The sequence below is a fragment of the Natrix helvetica genome (assembly GCF_964273705.1).
Source record: "Natrix helvetica genome assembly, chromosome: 1".
Lineage (NCBI taxonomy): Eukaryota > Metazoa > Chordata > Lepidosauria > Squamata > Natricidae > Natrix > Natrix helvetica.
The window spans coordinates 93,763,782-93,785,437 of NC_138548.1; the positions used below are offsets into that span (position 1 = coordinate 93,763,782).

The 21,656-nt window shown below is 36.7% G+C and overlaps 1 protein-coding gene across 2 annotated transcripts in view; it reads left to right on the forward strand.

Annotated features, from left to right (window-relative positions):
* The window catches only part of GAS2 (growth arrest specific 2), a 136,019-nt gene that overhangs the window by 86,853 nt on the left and 27,510 nt on the right, over window positions 1-21,656 (forward strand). For both annotated transcript variants that reach the window (XM_081937261.1, XM_081937260.1), the window contains exons 6-7: window positions 3,485-3,629; window positions 13,022-13,129. In XM_081937261.1, the coding sequence (XP_081793387.1) occupies window positions 3,485-3,629; window positions 13,022-13,129 (253 nt within the window). The remainder of the gene's footprint in view (window positions 1-3,484; window positions 3,630-13,021; window positions 13,130-21,656) is intronic.

Below are 21,656 nucleotides of genomic sequence, written 5' to 3' on the forward strand. Positions count from 1 at the left end.
TGACAGAACACAGAGCAAACTTTCAAACGTTGGGCTTTGGATGATAATGCTGTTCCAGACTGGATTGGGAAGTAAGAAAAGTCCACACCATTATCTCAACAAATGCCCAACGTTTGATGTAAGAGTTTTGCAGGCATGCCAGCTCCCGTGGTGGGCTGAATTCTTGTAGTGTCATGCATAGGCTGTGGGGGTAAGATACCCCCATTGCCTTTAGTACTTCAAGTGAAAATATGTGACAGAAAGAACAGCAGATAATATTAACCAACAATAGAAATATAAACAGACCAAAAGATAACACTGTGAGGAAGGCAAAATGTATGCCTATCAAGATAAATCATGAATGACCCAGGGGTAATTTCAGTCTAAGTGTCTATGGTTTAGTAAAATGTAGATATGGTTCGAAGGCTACATAAACCCATTGCATTAAAATAATTTCTTTTTACATTTAAAAACTGTTCTATTAAAGCTGCCATGTTTGAGAAAATTGGGTGTGGGCAAAAATTGGGTTTCTATCTGTGGCCATTGTCTTCATGAGGAAATAAACTTGTGTACCTACCCTTTTCACGAAAGGTATTTTATGCAATTAAGGCTTTTCATATAGAGAACATGGAATTCTAAACAGAATGAAGGCATCTTATGGAATGGGATTCTTCCAACATTTTGCACTTATAGGGAACTCAAAAGGGAGGAAAAAGAATCCAGAGATGTCTTTTAGATCCCTAGAGGGTCATAGAGTAAAGAATATTAATTCTCAGAAGAAGGATATGAAGTGAGAAACTCCTCCCTAGTGCATACTTTCCTTCCAGGTCCATTAGGCTTGCAAAATCCAGAATTTATGGTTAACTAGCTGAAAACCTGGCATTGCCTGGGTATTTATAGACATCAAAGTATTTGTCTGACAGGGAGTCATTGAGACAGGCCTTTCTTCCACCTACTCCCATGCCCATCATCCCTGCCCTTTCCTTTCCCTCTCCCATGTGCTCCTCTTTCCTGCCCTGTCTACGATCCTGGCACTTTGCCCCAAATCCATCAGGCACTTCCCCATTGGTCCACAGTAGAACATACATCATGGCTAGCTTTCCAGAGGAAACCGTGAAGGAACTGACATCACAAACAATTGCTGCTCTAGGACACTGTGCTCGCTCTTCTTAAAGACCAGGCTCTCCCTTCCCCCTCCCATGACATCAAAAATAATTGCTGCTCTAGGACACTATACTCGCTCTCCTTAATGGCCCAGGCATTCCAGAGTTACACACACACACACACACACACACACACACACACACACACCGAGGTGTCTTATCCCCTTCCCCCAGTATTTGTTTCCAGAGGGTAAGCCATCCATACCAAGTGTGGTTGAAATTGCTGAAGGTGTTCCAAAGTTGTGCTGGAACATATATACATACATACATACATACATTTTTAGATAAAAGATAGATGATGGTTGATAGATGATAGATAGATAGATAGATAGATAGATAGATAGATAGATAGATAGATAGATGATAGATAGATAGATAGATAGATAGATAGATAGATAGATAGATAGATAGATAGATAGATGATAGATAGATAGATGATAGATAGATGATAGATAGATAGGAAGGAAGGAAGGAAGGAAGGAAGGAAGGAAGGAAGGAAGGAAGGAAGGAAGAAAATAGATAGAAGATAGAAGAAGATTGCTACTGATTCCTGATGTTATATGGACACATATCTTGTGTCTTGACCTTTATCTGATGACAATCTAGAGCTCTTCCAGATAAATATCTCTCATCCAGCCTAACAATTTTATTCTATATTCTCCCATCTTGTCAAACATAATAATTGTTTCTAATCCATCATCCATTTGCATTATGTGATCAAAATATGCGAGCTTTTACTTGCTTCAACCTTAGAAATTAAGTAAGTCTTAATTTCTCTGAGGACTGATCCATAATATTGTCTCCAAATCTCTAATTTGAAATAGTTTGTCCACATTTTCCCATTGTAAATACTTTACCCCAGCCTTATATACCATTGATAAATCTATATTTTTAACTATTCTGATCTTTGCTCTCTCTTCTCCATTTGACTTTTCCACCAAAAATAACTCTATAAAGGAGTTTATACTTTGCTGGAATTACTTTCAAGTTGATAGTTTCTAATCCAACCATATTTTAAAAAGTAATACATTACCAAAAAAAAAAAAAAAAAGAATTGAATGAGCAGCGTTGGATAATCAAATTTTCATTTCAATTTAATCTTCATTTAGTGTGTATCAAGATATAAGCATATGTAGATGTAGTACCATTTAATGTAAAACACTGGAACAAAATAAGGGTAACAGCTAGGCTGGGGGAAAGCATTCTTAAGCCATGAAATAGGATACATTGTATTATAAGATGTTGAAGTGGAAGAGAAAATGGATTTGAATTCACTTGAAGAGCACAGAAGCTATGTCTGATGTCTAAGTGTATAGTCAGAGTCCAATGGGAAAAGCATAATTTATGGCCTCTCAGCGTCTGCGTGTCTGTACTAGATGCATTATTAAAAATCTGGGGTCTGGAATTAGAAAAAGAAAAGCCAATGTGGTAAATTTGACTTGGATCTGCACTGCATAACAAACAACACTGACATTTTTTGTATTAGATATATCTGAATTCTCTACAAATTAGAAAAAAAAAACAACATTTCCACTGTCACATAGCGTAGCACTGTCTTTCCAATATATCACTGTCTTCTTTCCTGCACCTGCATAATGGCTAGTAATTTTAAGCCTCAATATTTCTGGAGAATCTGAAAGAGGAAAATCTTAAAGCTATGAATTGCTCCTTAATCCCAGAAAGAATGGGAGCATGCCCAATAGCTTTGTATAACGCAACAAGGCCAGTTATGCAATACATGATGCAATGAAAGTAAGTTGTGCCTTTTGACCAAGGGCATTTCCAGATGATCAGCCATTAAAACCACAGATTTTTATTATTTCAATTTGCTTGAAAGGTTCAGATTGTTCTGACCATTTCAAATCATTTGGAAATTGGAACAATCAGCTTTTCTCTATTGACCAGCCAGTCAAGTGGTATTCACTTGACTTTATATCATGATCACATGGAACCAGTGATGGCATTGTGGGGTCATAGGGAAAAGGCTCATAATTTATGGCATCCCTAGAGAGGGATGGAATTATCTGGAAGAGCCCCCTATGAAGAAGAACGATTAAGAATTTCTGAGTAAATTCAGGGCTGTATAAATACAATATGACTGTGCCCGAAGTCCAAAATTAATTGGTAATGTTAATATATCATGTAAGATTGTGTTAATACCAATAGGGTAGTTGCTTTTCCCCAGGCCTACCCTCAGAACTAATATAGGCCTCAGGATTTATTTTAAGCAAGAATTTCTAATGTGATTTTTAGAAGTTTGTTTTTTTCACAATTTTCAGCAATTGATGTCAATTTGATGTAACTGATTGATAAGTCCAGGGTTCAATCTATCCTTTTAAAAGGTTTGGTGTAGAGCCTTCTGGATTGATAAAGCTGGAGAAAGAGATTGAACAAGAAGAGACACTTTCAACTCCTCTTCCTTCTCCTTCCCCTTCCCCGACAAAGTCACCTGGCAAAAAGAGCACAGGAAAACTCCTGGATGATGCAGTAAGTTTGTTTTGTTATACCTCTTAAGAGTCTTATTTTGTTATACTGTACCTCCTAGAACCTTATTTATTCAACTTCAGCCTCCGCCAATCTAAAATATTTGACAGTACTATTTGGGAATTTTGAAAGCTGCAGCTCTACACATTTGAAGCTTACACATCTGATTCATAAGTATTTTGTTTCCCAAATTTCAATAGCAAACACATGCACATACACAGTAATTCACAGTAGTAAACTAAATAAACACATGTAAAAACTTAGTGGAAATTTAGTTCAAGTGTGGGACTGATTAAAAACATGTTGATAACAGTAAGGCATAGTGAAGTTTTTACAATACTGAACCATTTGTTGCTAACTCCATACTGATGGAATGGAACTGAATGGAACGGAATGGAATGGAAGCATTGTCCAATTCCAAATTACCTCAGCGATGTACAGTGAAAGCAAACAAAATACAATGCAATAAAATTATAAAAGAAAGGGAATAAGGAATAATAGGAAGAATACAGACATGTTTTCTCACAGGATGTTAAAGACTGTTTTCTACAAAGGATCCTAACAGTAAGATTCAAGGACTTGGTCTTTCAAGGTACAGAGTCATTTTTCAGATATGCTGAAATATAGATATTGGAGATGACAGACATAGTAATAGGATTCTAGTCACTATATTCCTACCAGATCATCTTCATGTGCATTAAAACTCAAAAGAAAGCAAGGTGTCTGCTGTATTGTCGACTGGGAGCATGCAAATGTGAGTAGATAAATAGGTACCCTTTTGGTGGGAAAGTAACAGTGTTTGGTGTGCCTCAGCACATACTTATGCTGGCCACATTACTATGGAAATGACTTCAGACAACACTGGGTCTCTTAGCTCTAGAAACAGAGATAAGCACCATCCCCTAGAGTTGAACATGTAGTTTTTAAAGATTTCGTTCATTATTTAATATTATTTTATTGTAATTGAATCAGGGCTTTGTATCACTGGACTATGTAGCCCAATATTCTGTTGCTGTCTATGTCAATTTGCATGGTATTTTACAGAGAATGAAGCAGGTGGTTCTGTGGAAGGCTTAAAGCAGAAAAAAAGAAAACGAAATAACTTGGTTAACAAGAGCTATAAAACAGCTCCCCCAGCTAGTCGCATTCAAATGTGATAGATGTTATTGCTTATATTGGCTGTAGACACAAAGGCTTCTAATATGAGCCCAATATAACTAGTTAGCATCTCAAGAAATGTGCTTCAATGTTCTTTTAAGAAGGTGTTGAATAGGATTTTGAAGGATACAATGTCTAATAGGTGTTCAGGGATCAACTTAGAACATTTAAATTACAAGGAGTACTTTTTTGGGATGCTGAAGAGCTTTGAAAAATGGAAGGTGGAATTGGAAAAGTACAGGCAATTTATGTGGAGAGATGAAGAAGAATTTGAGGTCATGCAGAGTTTTGAATAGAATGACTAAGAGCTTATGCTAGATCCATATTTTGAATCTACCTGGCAGTAGTTTCAGAATCTTAAGGTTTCCTCTTTTTCTTTTTCATCTCTCTAAAACAGCCTTGAAATCTAGGACTTTCTTCATGCAGCTAATTTGGGTATTTATCGTAATAGAATAATACTTGTTGTTCAGTTCACACACCAGTCTTATACAAGCAGAACCACGATAAACAATGTTTTAGAGAATGAAGAGTTAAATGGAAAGTAAGAATGGCACTTTTAAAAGAACCTGTTTCTATGGCAACTACTATATCGCAGGGTAGAAGTGTAGTTACCGGCCTGGGAATTACAAAGCACTCCTTAAAAGCTCCTGTGCCACATAAGAGCTATAATGAACAGATGGAATTTGGTGTATAATTTGTTGAAATGCAAACTTTCTTAGGGTCAGCACTTCCCCCCTTCCTGCATCTTTAACTTTTCAAATTCTCTCAAATGCAAACTTTCTTAGGGTCAGCACTTCCCTCCTTCCTGCGTCTTTAACTTTTCAAACTCTCTCACTATGGCTGTCAGAGAAAAATAGGGGCAAAGCTAGTGCATAGCAATGAAAGTCATTATCTTCACAGGAGAGGAAAAAAGGAGAAGAAAAAAAGGAATATAAGGTAGTCTTTCCCAACTTACTGCCTGCTAAGAAGTTGCACTGTAAGTCACATCATTCTTGCTTGCAGGGTCCTGCTGTCTCCAGGTGATAAAAATGAAACCCATCCTATCTGTAGAGTAACAGGTAGAAAGGTAGAGTTAATATAAGAGATGGTATGAATGATGATTTCCATCATTCATAGAATAGCAACTGAAGAAAACAAAAATAAAGCTACTTAGACTTGTTTCTAGTATGCAGACTCCCTATTCCACATAAGTAGAACACAGGTGGTCCTTGATTTACAACCATTTCTTTAGTGAGCATTTGAAGTTACAGCAGCACTGAAACAAAGTGGCTGATTACCATTTTTAACACTTACAACCAGTGCAAGCATCCACATGGTCACATGATCAAAATTTGGACACTTGGCAATTGGCATGCATCTATGGCGGCTGCATATGGAGTCATGTGATCATCTTTTGCGACTCTGTCAAGCAAAGTCAATGGGGAAGTCAGATTCAGATTCACTTAGCAACTTTGTTATTAATTTTAAAAACTGCAATGATTCATTTAACAACTGTGGCAAGAAAGGTTGTAAAGTAGGCAAAACTCATTGAACTATCTTGTTTAGCGACATAAAATTTGGGCTCAAAATTGTGATTGTAAGTCAAGAACTACCTTTATGTATATAACTTTGACTGAACCGAAACCCTGACTTTGAACATGCTTCCCAGATCCAGCCTCTTTCACCATGGTTTGCTATTATTTCAGGAAATTCCTTTATGTTATCTTAATGCTGTTGGAAGACAAAATGACCATAAACATGCTGAATAAAATGCATCTACATGATTTAGCCAATCTTAACTTCAATACATAATTCAGCCCAGGTGGAGGAGGAGATATGTCTCCTTCCTTCAAAACATCAAAAAAGAACACAGTATTACATCAGATAGAAGAAAGAGGACGAGAAAAGGATTCAGTGAACACTATCTTCAAAGAGAATGATTGCTTATGTAGAACTCCTGCTTGTGTGGATTTTGGAGTGTGAGGTTAGGTACAGTATGATTAACAATTTATTTGGACCTGCAGTCTGTCTGAATAGGGTGTAGTTCGTGTGTTATGTTTCAAGACATTCTCACACATCTATCCCAAATGTATCATTAATCTGGGCCAAATCATTGAACTACTATAGCTACTGCCCATTTATATCACTCCTAAGTGCTTGTTCTGAAAATATTCCCAGATATGTGTCTGTATGTATATGTATATGTACACACACACACACACACACACACACACACACACACACACACACACAATGTATTATATATCAAGAATAAATATTATCTTTGTGTTGTTAATGTACCAGGAATGGCACTTGTAAAACAGTGACAGAATAAAGGAAAAACATGGCCGTATTTGTTAGGCAGTGAATCATGGAAAGAAGGGCAATTTAAGGAAAAGAAGAAGACTTTTCTTTATTCTCAAAGCAATACTCCTTGAAAAATGATGCCCAATGTCAACAGTTTTCTTTTGCAGATGAACATGTTTGAAAATGTATGTGGACTTCATATTAGATTTTTTTCCCAGTAGACAGAGATAAGATTTTGAAATTAAATTGACTCAAGATTATCTTTGATGTTATGAAAGGGCATCAGATGTATGTGCCTCACTTCCAGAAACTCCTGTAAAATGGCACCTTTGCTGCCATATAAGCTGACATTTTGGAGCCCCTATGTGGAGATATACAGATGGTGAATGCATTCATCATGGTTTAAAATTATATAACTGTTTGGCTAAAAGAAAATAAAGAAACCTGCTGAAATGTGCAAGATTCAAGCAATTATGAAGAATCCAAGATGATAAATCCCTTCCCTGCGATAGCAGCAAGACTCCAGTTGAGTTAAGTTTAGGGCAAGTTTAGTTAAAATGAAGTCATTGTTTATACCAGGCACATTTTCTGGCTTGTTAAAATGGAACAAATAAAATATGTGATAGAACATTTATTTTGGTGACCTGCTTATGTGTTTGATTGTATGATTGACCGCAATTGAGAACAGATCACTGGATTAGCTCACCTTTAGTCTGATCCAGTAAAGCTGTTTTTATTCTTATTATTTGAGAAATACATTTGTTTAAAAAAAACAGAATGCAAGAAAGCTTAAAACACTACCTTTCCTTAATAGATTTTTTTAGCAACATATTTATCTTGTTCTCCATCTTCCTTTACACATTGTTGGGTTATGAACTAGATTTACAAGTGTCTCTAGAGCAGTGCTTCTCAATTATTTTCTGTCATGCCCCCCCTAGGAAGAAGAAAACATTTCGCGCCCCCCCCCCCCGCGCGACTGTAAATAGTATCATTTGTCTATAAAATTGTTATAGGTACACCTCTGCATAACATAGCACACCGGTCTTTCCTCGTCTCCCACCGTAGTCACATGCTTTCTTTCCTCTTTCCCTCTTACTTGTCTATCCTTCCTTCCACCCTCCCTTCCTCCTTCCCTTCCTTCCTGCCTCCCTTCCAGTTCCCTCCTTCCTCTTTCCCCCTGCCTGCCTGCCTTCTTTCCCTCCTGCTTATCTATGCTTCCTTCCTTCCTTGCACCTCCCTCCCTTCTGCCTGCCTGCCTTCTTTCCTCTTTCCCTATCCTCCTATCCTTCCTTTCTCCCTCCCTCCTTCCCTGCCTCCCTTCCAGTTTCCTCCTTCCTCTTTCCTCCTGCCTGCCTGCCTTCTTTCCCTCCTGCTTATCTATGCTTCCTTCCTTCCTTGCACCTCCCTCCCTTCTGCCTGCCTGCCTTCTTTCCTCTTTCCCTATCCTCCTATCCTTCCTTTCTCCCTCCCTCCTTCCCTGCCTCCCTTCCAGCTCCCTCCTTCCTCTTTCCTCCTGCCTGCCTGCCTTCTTTCCCTCCTGCTTATCTATGCTTCCTTCCTTCCTTGCACCTCCCTCCCTTCTGCCTGCCTGCCTTCTTTCCTCTTTCCCTATCCTCCTATCCTTCCTTTCTCCCTCCCTCCTTCCCTGCCTCCCTTCCAGTTCCATTCTTCCCTCCTTCCTTCTGCCTCCTTCCTGCCTGCTTGCCTTCTTTCCTCTTTCCCTCCGGCGTGTCTGCTTTTCTTTCCTTACTTCCACCTCCCTTCTGCCCTTCTTCCCTTCCTCCCTGCCAGCAGCTCCTCCAGCATCCCAGCTGGAAGCAGCAGCACAACAGTCGCCGTTACCAGGGGTGAAGGGGTGGCGGTGGCAAGATCGGGCAACCGCCGCCCCTTTGTCCCTTCCCCAACAGCGGCTGTTGCGGTGGAGCTTCCAGACGGAATGCTGGCGGTGGAGCTGCTAGCGGGGAGGCGAGCTACGGGGTGGCGAAGATGGGTGGTCCCATGCTTCCCTCCCTCCCACCCCCGCCCGAGCAGGCTTCTTGCACAGCTCCAGCCCGCGGCTCCAATGAAAATCCACAGTCCGAAGTGCTGCCACTTCCAGGCGGCATATATTATACCTCGCCCACGCCTTCGCCGCCGTTGCACCCAGATGGAAAGGGAGCCTTCGCGCCCCCCTTTATGGAGCCTCGCGCCCCCCCCAGGGGGGCGCGCCCCACTATTTGAGAACCGCTGCTCTAGAGTATTAAGCTGAAGTGGATGAAATATTTAGGAAATGCTTCTTCATTGTTTTATTTGACATGAACACACTGGGTCAATTTTCATCATGGAACACTGTGTTATATAGACATTATTCATCCACATGCTGATCAGCAGTAGTACTAGAATGTCAGATTAGAATTCAGCCAACTAAAACTTTTTGTTTGCTATGAAGTTTCTGTTCTTTCAGTTCATTGGAAATTCCAGTTAAACTAAATATTAGCACAGCTCAACCGTGTTTCACCTACATGTGCACAGGTACAGTATAGGTGATACCTTGCTCAGTAGTAGTAACTGTGAAAGGGATCTTGGAGTCCTAGTGGACAACCATTTAAATATGAGCCAGCAGTGTGCAGCAGCTGCCAAAAAAGCCAACACAGTTCTAGGCTGCATCATCAGAGGGATAGAATCAAGATCATGTGAAGTGTTAATACCACTTTATAATGCCTTGGTAAGGCCACACTTGGAATACTGCATTCAGTTCTGGTCGCCACGATATAGAAAAGATGTGGAGACTCTAGAAAGAGTGCAGAGAAGAGCAACAAAGATGATTAGGGGACTGGAGACTAAAACATATGAAGAACGGTTGCAGGAACTGGGTATGTTTAACTTAAGAGAAAGAAGGACTAGGGGAGACATGATAGCAGTGTTCCAATATCTCAGGGGTTGCCACAAAGAAGAGGGAGTCAAACTATTCTCCAAGGCACCTGAGGGTAGAACAAGAAGCAATGGGTGGAAACTAATCAAGGAGAGAAGCAACTTAGAACTGACAGTTAGAACAATTAATCAGTGGAACATCTTGCCTCCAGAAGTTGTGAATGTCCCAACACTGGAAGTCTTTAAGAAGATGTTGGATAGCCATCTGTCTGAAACGGTATAGGGTTTCCTGCCTAGGCAGGGGGTTGGACTAGAAGACCTCCAAGGTTCCTTCCAACTCTACTATTGTATTATTGTATGTGGTTTCTAAAATAGTAGACCTCAACTTATTGTGAATTTAACACAATTATATGGGTGGATCATCAAGGGGAAGAATGTGCAACACAAAGTACTTAAACAGTTTGGAAAGCTAGCACTGGCAGTTTTCGTTCTAATATGGATTTTATAGATAGTGAAATTAGCAATTTTGGATTATGTCCCAAAAATCAGCATCAATGCTTCCTTATCTGAAGCTTAGCTTCAAAATTAAGTGTGTGAAAAATTATGTGTTCATTCCATATTTAGCAATAGCATTTAGACTTATATACCACTTCACAGTGCTTTTCAGCCCTCTAAATGGTTTACAGAGTCAGTATATTGCCCCCAACAATCTGGGCCCTCATTTTACCCACCTTGGAAGGATGTAAGGCTGAGTCAACCTTGAGCCTGGTGAGATTCAACTGCATATATGGTGTCACAACCCCTGGTATGCCCAAATATGGGAGGGAGCATACTGCTTCCCTTTTTCTGTCTTTCAGCTCACCCTAGGAGCCATCCAGGCAGAAAGCCATTTTTTTATGTTGCCTTTGTTACATTTGTGTTGCATTTGTGCTGATAAATAAATAAAGGAAGACTAGTATAGATCTATTTTAAGCTATTTAGCTCTCATCAGCTAGCCATACCCTAACCAATACAGCTAGCCAATGCAACACAAATGTAACAAAGGCAACATACAAAAAATGGCTTTCTGCCTGGATGGCTCCTAGGGTGAGCCGAAAGACAGAAAAAGGGAAGCAGTGTGCTCCCTCCCATATTTGGGCATACCAGGGGTTGTGACAAAATACATACCTATTTACCTGGCTTAGCTGATAAAGGAGGAGGCCTGTGGCTTAGTGGCTAATACAACTGCCTGATATGTAATACAGCCCAGGTTTGATTCCCAGTAAGGGTAAAGGGAGACTAATATAGATCTATTTCAAGCTATTTAGCTCTCATCAGCTAGTCATACCCTTACTGGGATTCAAACCTAGGCTGTATTACATATTAGGCAGATGTATTAGCCACTAAACCACAGGCTCTCCTCCTTATCAGCTAAGCCAGGGAAATAGGTATGTATTTGTGTTACAACCTCTGGTATGCCCAAATATGGGAGGGCAACTCACTACTCCCCCTTTCTGTCTACCGGCTCACTACAGGAGAAAACCATATTTTTAATGTTGCCTTTTTATATTTGTGTTGTATTTGTGCTGATAAATAAATAAAGGGAGACTAGTATAGATCTATTTCAAGCTATTTAGCTCTCATCAGCTAGCCATACCCTTACTGGGATTCGAACCTGGGCTGTATTACATATTAGGCAGATATATTAGCCACTAAGTAGTAACGAACTGATAGACAGAAAGGGGGAGTAGTGAGTTCCCTCCCATATTTGGGCATACCAGGGGTTGTAACACAAATACATATATATAATTATATATATAAACAAATCTGGCAAAATTCTGTTCTTGGAGCCACATGCAGACCTCGGATATAAAGGCACTCTAGAAAATTTTGCTATGCTTCTCATCACGAGATGATCAACATGATTACAAAAGAAACAGCTGAATGAAATCATTAGTTGAATGATTTCTTCCTGAAATTAATGGCAGAAAGCCCAGCCGCCTCATGTCTGCTAGCCAGTAGGGTCAGCTGAGGGTGAAAATATACAATGTTCAGGAAAGTGTTGAATTACTTATGAGAATATACCAGTGTATGTGTCTCAGTGTGTGTAAAGTTGCCATTGTACACATGCATCTTTCCCATGTGTACGTAAGTATACTCCAACCCTTGAGGCTGAACATATTACATTTTGAATTTCAACTAGTGGAAACTCAGTTTTAACCATTTAAATTAGGTACATAAAACCAGAGACGTCCACAGAGTAAAACTCCAGGGTAGAAATTTAAGACTTTCTCAAAATAATGAGCAAGATCTTTTTCACAATGTATGTAGCTAGTGTGGTTTAGTAATTCCAGAAGCAATATTTAATCACTTCTGTGAACTCCTACTGAAAAAACTTGAATTAATATAACTAATTGCATGTTGTTTTAAAAAAATCTGCATTCCTGAAGAAATGACTAGACCTCAAGGATACTGTTTATTATAAATATTAATAATGAAAAATGTAATGGCACATCAGTTTTTGGATTGAGAGATAGAGATGTAGATACTTTTTTTCATATATTATTAGCAACCAAGTTAGAGCAGTTAAATTTTAGGTTTGAGAAATCTGCTGGGAAGCTATTGAAAGGATGCAATAAGTTAGTATTCCTCATTTTTGAATGCCACTTGTCCTCTTGTTCTAGATGAAAATTGTGCAGGGAGTCAATATGTTAAGGAATTAACGGGACATGATGTAATCAGATTATAAAATGGTAGATGAGACACTTCTAATTCACTTCCCATTTAATAGCTCTCTTAGCTCTTTCCAGAAGGCAACTTGAGGGAGGAATACATCAGACTAAAATGAGAAAGAGAGAGACTTAATTCTTAACCTCAGGAACAAGGCAAGTAATGTTATATTAACTATCTGTATCCAAAGAAGAGTTCATATGTCAGTGGGTATGCCTATTGAAATCCCTGTGTTGGGAAATGTAGGAATGAGAAGACTATAAATTCAGAAGGATGTACAATTCAGAAAAGTCTGGAAATTAGTCCATCTCTGACAGTGGAGTCTGGATATAATCTGAGATAATAGAAGAATAACGCAAAAGATACATTGAAATTATAACTTTGTTTTCCAGGTCAAACATATTTCTGAAGACCCTCCTTGTAAATGCCCTAGTAAATTTTGTGTGGAGCGCCTTTCTCAGGGAAGGTATAGAGTTGGAGAGAAGATCCTTTTCATCAGGGTAAGAAAAAAAAAGCACTATCCCTTTTGTGAAGTGAAATATGGTAAGTAAGCAAATGAGTGAGATAAATGATCATGAAAGAACTGCTTTGTGACCTGTGCTATCATAAAGAGCTATGCAGGAGCATGTAAAACAAGCCATTGTTGAAGGGGCTGTGTGTAGGATGTCATCTCAGAAGTCTCACCTAGTGTTCTGACTACTTGAACACTCCCTCCCAGCCAAAATTTGTTCTCTCCATCCTGTTCACCGAACTCCTCTTTCTCCCTTTCTCCTCATTCTTTCCTTCTCTCCCCATCCTTCAATCAGTCCTGCTTCAATTCTTGTTTTGTTTAAAAAGGCATTTGTGCTACTGAATTTGGGGGACCTTTAGAGCCAGCCTTCTACCTGTGCTATTTATATGAAAATCAGTCTAAAATAAAGCTCTAGTTCAGATTATATTCTCAATGTGATTGCTGTGATTGTCAAGATCTGCACACTTCTAGCCATGTTTGTTTTTAGAACATTGTTTTCTCATCAGAAATTCCAGCATCCACTGTTATAAAACCAATAGTAGTGTTGACAAGAAAGTAACAGACATATATGTGAAATCACCAAGCATTGAGCTCAGTTCAGGGGAACATTCATTTTATTTATTCATCTATTCATCCCTAATCCATGGTTGCAAGATATTCATTTCTAGATCCAACTATGCTTGTGTAAAAGCAAAGATGAATTGGAGCTCAACGCCTGGTAACTTCAAAAAATACAACTTTATGGTTTTCTTGGTTCTAGCTCAAAAATGCTTTGACAATACATTCTTCTGCTTCCCTTCCTTCCTTTTTGAGTTTTCAGTGCACCTTGCAGGCTTGTAGTCTTCTAAATGTTGTTTATCCCGCTTCTGAATGTGGACAAGTTGGTCAGCTGCTTCTTCTATGATACAGTCACGTATTTTCCATTTTTCACCACATGGAAAATAAAAAAATACTATTCTCTCATCTTGAAAAATCTGTGGAAGATTTATTTATTTCTAATATAATTATTATATTAATTAAGTAAAAAACCAAATTAAATTTATTTATGTTATTAATTACTGGATCCTATAGTTAAAGGCATCCTATAGTAAGATAGAGATTGGTCAAAATGTGAGATATCAATTAAATAATGCAGAGAGTGAAATTATGGTAAAGAAAAACAGAATAGAAAGAATGAAAAGAAAATGAACGAAGGCAAAACCATATATTTAGGCTCCCATTTCAAAGTATTTTAGATATGATGGCTGAGAACTGTACACAGGGCAATTTTTGGATATATCTTCAGTTGTTTTTAAACGACTCTTGATTGCAGATTCCTTTTTCCTTGTTTACTTGTGCTTTTATCTGTGTGTATGAATACATTTTAAGGTATGTACAAGATAGATGCTATGTATTTTGTCTGTTCAGACAGCCAAAGGAAAAATAATGGATTACTTTTCAAGTTTCATGCTTTTGTAGTATTTCTATGGATTAGTGATTTTATGTTCAAACATGGTTCAGACTTGTTTCAGTAATAAACATTGTAAGGAATGTAATTCATCTACTCTAGCAAATCCCAGGTTCAGATGGTAAAATTCTCTTCGATTTCAATATGTATGGATTTGTTACTCTTTCACCACCATAGTCTTTGGAACAACTTAGAGCAAAACAAGAGAGTGATATAAAATAGACCAAAAGTCAAACTAAACACTAACAACATATTACAAATTGAAATAATGAAACTTATTAATAATATCAGTAACAAACCATTAAGTAATTAAGAGATCTGTTGTCGTAGCTTATTCATAGAACAAATATTATAGAGGCAAATGGTCTCAGGTTTTATTTCAGGTAGGATAGTAGAAGAAATCCAGAGATTGATTTTCCAATAGTCCTTTCAAGGTACATTTTCATATCTGAAAAAAAAATGAGGATCTTACCCTATTTGCCAAATATACTGTTGGTGAGATTTATGAAGAGCTAGTCATAGTGGCCACAGTGGCTAAGATGCTGCATTTGTTGATCAGAAAGGTCAGCAGTTCAACGGTTCGAATCCCTAGCACCATGTAATGGAGTGAGCTCCCGTTACTTCTCCCAGCTTCTGCCAACCTAGCACTTCAAAGGCATGTAAAAAATGCAAATAGAAAAATAGGAACCACTTTTGGTGGGAAGGTAACGTCATTCTGTGTGCCTTTGGCATTTAGTCATGCTGGCCACATGACCACGGAGAAGTCTTTGGACAGTGCTGGCTCTTTGGCTTTGAAACGGAGATGAGCACCACCCCCTAGAGTTGGGAATGATTAGCATATATGTGTGAGGGGAACCATTACCTTCACCTTTACAGTCTACACAACCCACAATATGGATGTCTCTATTAGAATGAAGTTTTAATGCATATATAAGCTTCTATATAACTATGAAAGGATCACATGGTGGAAGCTGCTTCTCAACGACAGATAGTTATTCTTTTCCTAAAGGCTCAGCTGCTTAATGCTTCTAGAGAGGCTATTGGAATGTTAAGATCTACGTAACCCTTAACCCTAAACCTAGTTCATTTTCAATGGTAATGAAATTTTCCCTGTGGATCACAAACAACTCCAGAAGAAAAGCTGTCACTGATGCTTTCCTAAGAAAAGCACTATGAATCTATCCCTAGAATTAGATTTCAGCAATGACTCCAAATAGAGCAATCTCAAGCCTAAACCTAGTTTCATATTCAGTGCCAATGAGCTATTCCCATATATTTTACTACGAATCACAAACACGCTCTGAACAAAAAGCTATCATTGTCGCTTCCCTTAGAAAACTTCTCAGAAACTATCTCTGGTGCTACTTTTCAACCATGGCTCCAAGCAGACATAACCCTAACTCTAACCGTTGTTCATTTTCAATGGAAATAGAATTTTTCCGTGCATTTTACAGTGAACCAAAAACAACTCCGAGAGAAAAGCTGTCACTGACAATCTCCTTAGAAACCTGCTAAAATCCTATCACTAGCATTAGATTTTGGGCAAGACTTCAAGTAGACCTTACTTTAATCCTAACCTTATTTTCATTTTCAATGTCAATGGGATTTTCACTTATATTTTACTGTGGACCATAAACAAGTCTGAAGAAAAAGCTGAGGAAAGGGTCAGAAAAGGTCAAATAATCTCTTGTCTCTCCCTAGCATTAGTTTTTGGCTATGACCTAAACCTAAGCCTAGGTTTATTTTCATTTCCCAATTATTATTTTCCCATGTATTTTACTGTAGTTGACAAACAACACCAAACCAAAAAATGTCATTGTTGCTTTTGTTAGAAAACTTCTAAGAACCTGTCCTTGCATTAAATTTGGCCATGATTCCAGGTAGACATAACTCTAACCCTCAACTTAGTTTACTGTGGACCAGAAACAACTCCAAATGAAAAGCTGTCAGCATCCCTTCCCTTAGAAATCATCTACAGTAAGAATCTATCCCTCACATTAGTTTTCAGCCATGACTTCTAGACCTAAACCTAACTGTAACTCTAACTCTAGTTTCATTTTCAATGTAGATTTTAGAATATATATTGTTATTGTGGAAAATGTAAATCAGTACTAACAGAGGATTCATAATAATTTGACATATGAGATTTTTAAAAGTGGTGGTTTTTTTTAAAAAAAATATTTATAGGAAAGGTGCATCTAGAATTTCAATTTCAGTTCACTATAAATCAGTCTCTTCAATATTGTGCTGCTATTTCTTCTTTCAATTCCAGTCGTATTAGTCTAGAATGCAACTTAATTCAGAACATTTTGACATTGTTGAATGGAAGTTGCAGTAGATAGCTAAGTAGCTGTCATGAAGGTTACAACTTCAGGATCACTCCCTGCTGGCATAGGGCAAAACCTTTTGGGAAAGAATTATTCCTTCTTCCCTATGTTTTGAGGGCTTATGTGCATACTGTTCATAAAACAAATGTTAATAATCAAAATCTATATCTATAGGTTTCCCTATATTTCCCAATATTTTGTTTTGCTATCCTAAAATAGAAAGAAATATTCTTTAAGGTACAATTCTCTATTTATTTCTAGATAGTCACTCTTGCTTAAAACATTACAATCTAGAATTGTATCCCAGTTCAATTCTTAAAATAACTTTTAATTTAAAGGTAAAATTAAGAATGATTCTCTGATCTTTTTTTTTAAATGTACCTTATTTACTTTATTGAGAGATTGGCTTTCTGTCTGCCTTTTGCCAAGCAAATAATATTACTCAAAGAAGAAAATGGCCTTTCTCTTTTAAGCTATTTGTTTACAGCCAATTGTAGCAGAGCAAATGAGAGATATACATTATTGATTAGCATTTTTTTCCAATTAAGGTAAACAGATAACATATATATTAGCTGTTAGATAGCTACCAAAAGTTGGTTTTTAGATCTTTGAGTCCAGAAAGATTTCCTAGGATATATATATATATATATATATATATATATATATATATATATATATATATATATATATATATATATATATATATATATATATATATATATATATATATATATATATATATATATATATATATATATATATATATATATATATATATATATATATATATATATATATATATATATATATATATATATATATATATATATATATATATATATGTTGTATTTGTACTGATAAATAATGTTGTATTTGTACTGATAAATAAAGGGAGACTAGTATAGATCTATTTCGAGCTAATTAGCTCTCATCAGCTAGCCATACCCTTACTGGGATTTGAACCTGGGCTGTATTATATCTTAGGCAGGAGTCTTAGCCACTAAGCCACAGGCTCGCCTCCTTATCAGTTGAGCCAGGGAAATAGGTATGTATTTGTGTTACAAACCCTGGTATGCCCAAATATGGGAGGAAGGTCACTACTCCCTCTTTCTGTCCTTCGGCTCATCACAGAAGACCATGCAGGCAGAAAACCATATTTTTATTTTTAATGTTGCCTTTTTTTATATTTGTGTTACAACCCCTGGTATGCCCACAATATGTGTGTGTGTGTGTGTGTGTGTGTGTGTGTGTGTGATAAAAAGTAACAAATAAACTAGATAATTTCTTCATACTTTACATACATGCCCCTTATGTCTGTTCATACATACACACAAACTGTGTATAGAGTTTCTCTTTCTCTCCTGTGTTATAACCAAAAAGTGTTGGATTTTGACCAGCTACTTTTTATCAATCTTGCTAAGAAAATTGTTACAAATTTAGAAGGTAGTTTGGAGTGCAGTGTAGCCATTCTTAGGAAATTGTTGATCGGTCAAGTTCGTGTCCCAACTTGGTGCTTTTATCCATCAATTATACTTTGATCTTTTCCTGGGCTTTGGCAGCATATTCTTGCATGCTATTGTCTCTTCGTGCACCTGTGCATTCAGATAGACTGTGTGTATTTTATGAGACTGAACATTAATCATCTAGTTCATTAAGCTCAATATCCATCATGATCACCAGAAAAGGTTATTTCCTGGGCAAGCCTGCAAAGAGGTTCCATTGTCTTTAAATGGAGATTCTGTCAGGTACAGGAAACCTTTTGGTTTCTGTGTATCCAAAATAATATCCAATCAAGCTGTACTTTGCTTTTCTTAGCAGATGAGAACTAGGTTAAGCTTATAATAAACATAATAATGACTCAGGTAAAGAAACTTGTTGCTTTTGGCATTCTGAAAGCACTTTCTGGTGCAAATTGACAGGTCTACATTACTGAAAAGGGATAAGGTAAATCTGTGTTGAAGGTGTATCATTCTCTGAATTCTTTATGTAGCCACACTGATCTCTATAAGACAGAAAGTACATACTGTAAATGGGTTTCATATATGGGAGTTGTCTGTGTATTTGTCATCAGCTTTATGAGTTCTGCTCTTGATTCTTTCAAAGTAATCTGACATCTCAGAATTAAGTAGTGTGGCTTTCTGAAAATGAAGAGACAGAAACAAACTTCATCCGTTTAATTTCTTTATTCCACTTTGCTACTGAAAGTGATTGAAAATGATCAACCTTGATGTAACTTTTAATAAATTATCGCACTGAATGTGTAACTATGTATATTAGGCACATGATCTGGAGCTTCAACTAGAAGATTTTTAGAAGGATACAACCTTGGGCAAAGATACCCATATCTGGATATCTTAGGTGCATAAACATTGGAAATACATTTCTTTTCAATGGAGACATATTTATATTCTTCTTCTATATATAGCCACAACTATGGAATATTATTTAAAGCATCTTCAAGTCCATATGTTACCTTTTGTATTTAAAAAGTTGCTAATGCAATTCATGAATTATTAGATTACTTTCTATTTGCTTTAATAATTAGATTAATTCTTACTTAAGTAGGATTAAAGTAAAAGATATAGGAGGTAAGGAAGAAAAGTAGAAACAACTACATTGAAATTAACAATAGTAATAAGTGTGAATGTTCTTCAAATGTAGAAGTATATAATATGGTTTTAGATTCACAATCTTTGAAATTTAAAATAAAATTGAAGCATCATAGTGTTTTTCCAACATGTAATAAAATATATGAACTTTTCATCCAATTTTTTGGAGAAAGCAAGTTCTTATAAAAAAGCGAAGTAAATAAAAATGTGTTTTCATCCAAGTTGGTAAACAGTTGTTTGCCAGCAGGGGAGAAGAAAACTCATGGGATTGAACAATATATGATTGAATATATAGGAATGTAAATTGAAAATTCAAGAACTAAGCCTTTAAAACCTTTCACACAAATGGACACTTTAGTTAATTTTATCCCCCCCCCCATTTTAATTTTTAACAATTAAACTTGTTTTGCACCCAGATGACATTTGGGGAATTGGATACATTTTGATCAAAGGTAAAGATAATGAAACTTGCATTCCTGGGACATTTTTAAACTATGTAATTTCATACCTTACCCAAATATTTAGCAACATTATTTTATAATTTCAGAGATCTCAAACTCAAAATAAAATATCTGTGAGCAATTCAGTGGTACATTGTCCCATAAATCAAGAGGAATGTTTATCTGAACCACATGTTATAGACTATTTTTAAAAAGCAGTGAAATTCTTGGATATACAGGAAAGAAAGATGATATTTCATGTCTCATTTTGTTGGTTGAATGGTATTACGCGCATCATAACCTCTTAATATTTCATTCAATATCAACCAATTTGGTATCAAACTTCCCCCAACACACACTTAATCTTGATCAGTCTAGTTACTTTACTACATGCTCTACAGCCAACAATGTGTTTTAAATTTACAAACCAAAAAAAGATTCTAAGAATCTCTTTAACAATTAAGACAATAATCTCAGCCAACTTATTCTGAGCAAAAGGCACTGTTGCCTTTTCTTTGTTAAGAATCCCATAATCAGCTGTTGTTGTACACTGGAAACTGGCCGGTTATCTAATAGTGGTGTGTGATCTACCATTTGCTCATTCCAATGAAACACTCCTCTTTATACATTAATAAGCAGGCATATTTCAGAAGAAATAGTAACATTGGTCCACTGTTTTCTCTTTCTATCCAGTTGAATAACCACTGAATATTTTTCCTTTGTTTTGTTCACCTTTTTGATAACAAACACAAAACAATAAAATTAAAAGTATTAAACAATAGATTGTACACTTTATTATTTGAAACTCCTTCTGGTTTTATAAACAGATCAATATTAGCTCTTTACCATACTCCCTCCAGATAATCTGAGTTCTATCATCCAAACCATTGTGTCGTATGTATGTATGTATGTATGTATGTATGTATGTATGTATAGTATACACACACACACACACACACACACACACACACGTATACACAAATGATGAGGAAATATCCAAGACACTATCATGATAAAGCTTTTGCAATATTATTCTAAAAAGCTTAGCAGAAAATGAGAGCTTCTGAATTAAATAAACCATAAAGTTATAGAATGAAAGTAGTTATGTTTGTACACTTGTATGTTTATTTGTTAGCACATGTGTGCATCAGAAAATGTAAACAGAGCATTCATGATGGAAATGAAACTTTTTAAAATTCATTATTTTAATAGTTCCTTGATTTATAGGATTACCATTAGCAGAAATCTTTCACCATTTAAAGAAAAAGATATTGCAGACCTAATTACATGGCGACCCTCTGAAAATAATTTTGAAGACAAGGCATCTCAAAATTACATGTAATCTTTGCAAAGGAGAGTTGGCTGTATGCTGCCATATTCCCAATAATGGGGAACATTGCATTAATTTTTATCTTCTAATAGAGATGTTCAAGAGCTGTTCAGCAAGGGAGTTTTTTAGCCAAGGAAACCAGCTAAAACTGGGTCCTTGAGTTGGATCAAACTTTAATTGAAACACAGTGATTAGTTTTGGATATTGTAGATTAAAATGGCTACAATGGATATGGTGATCAGGTAGAGACCTGCTTTATGAAAAAAGATTGAGGGAGTTGCATTACAATTAACATATCAATAAAAAGATGAAGACACAATTTAATTTCCATCTTCAAATATTGGAAAGGTTGTAGAGCTGATG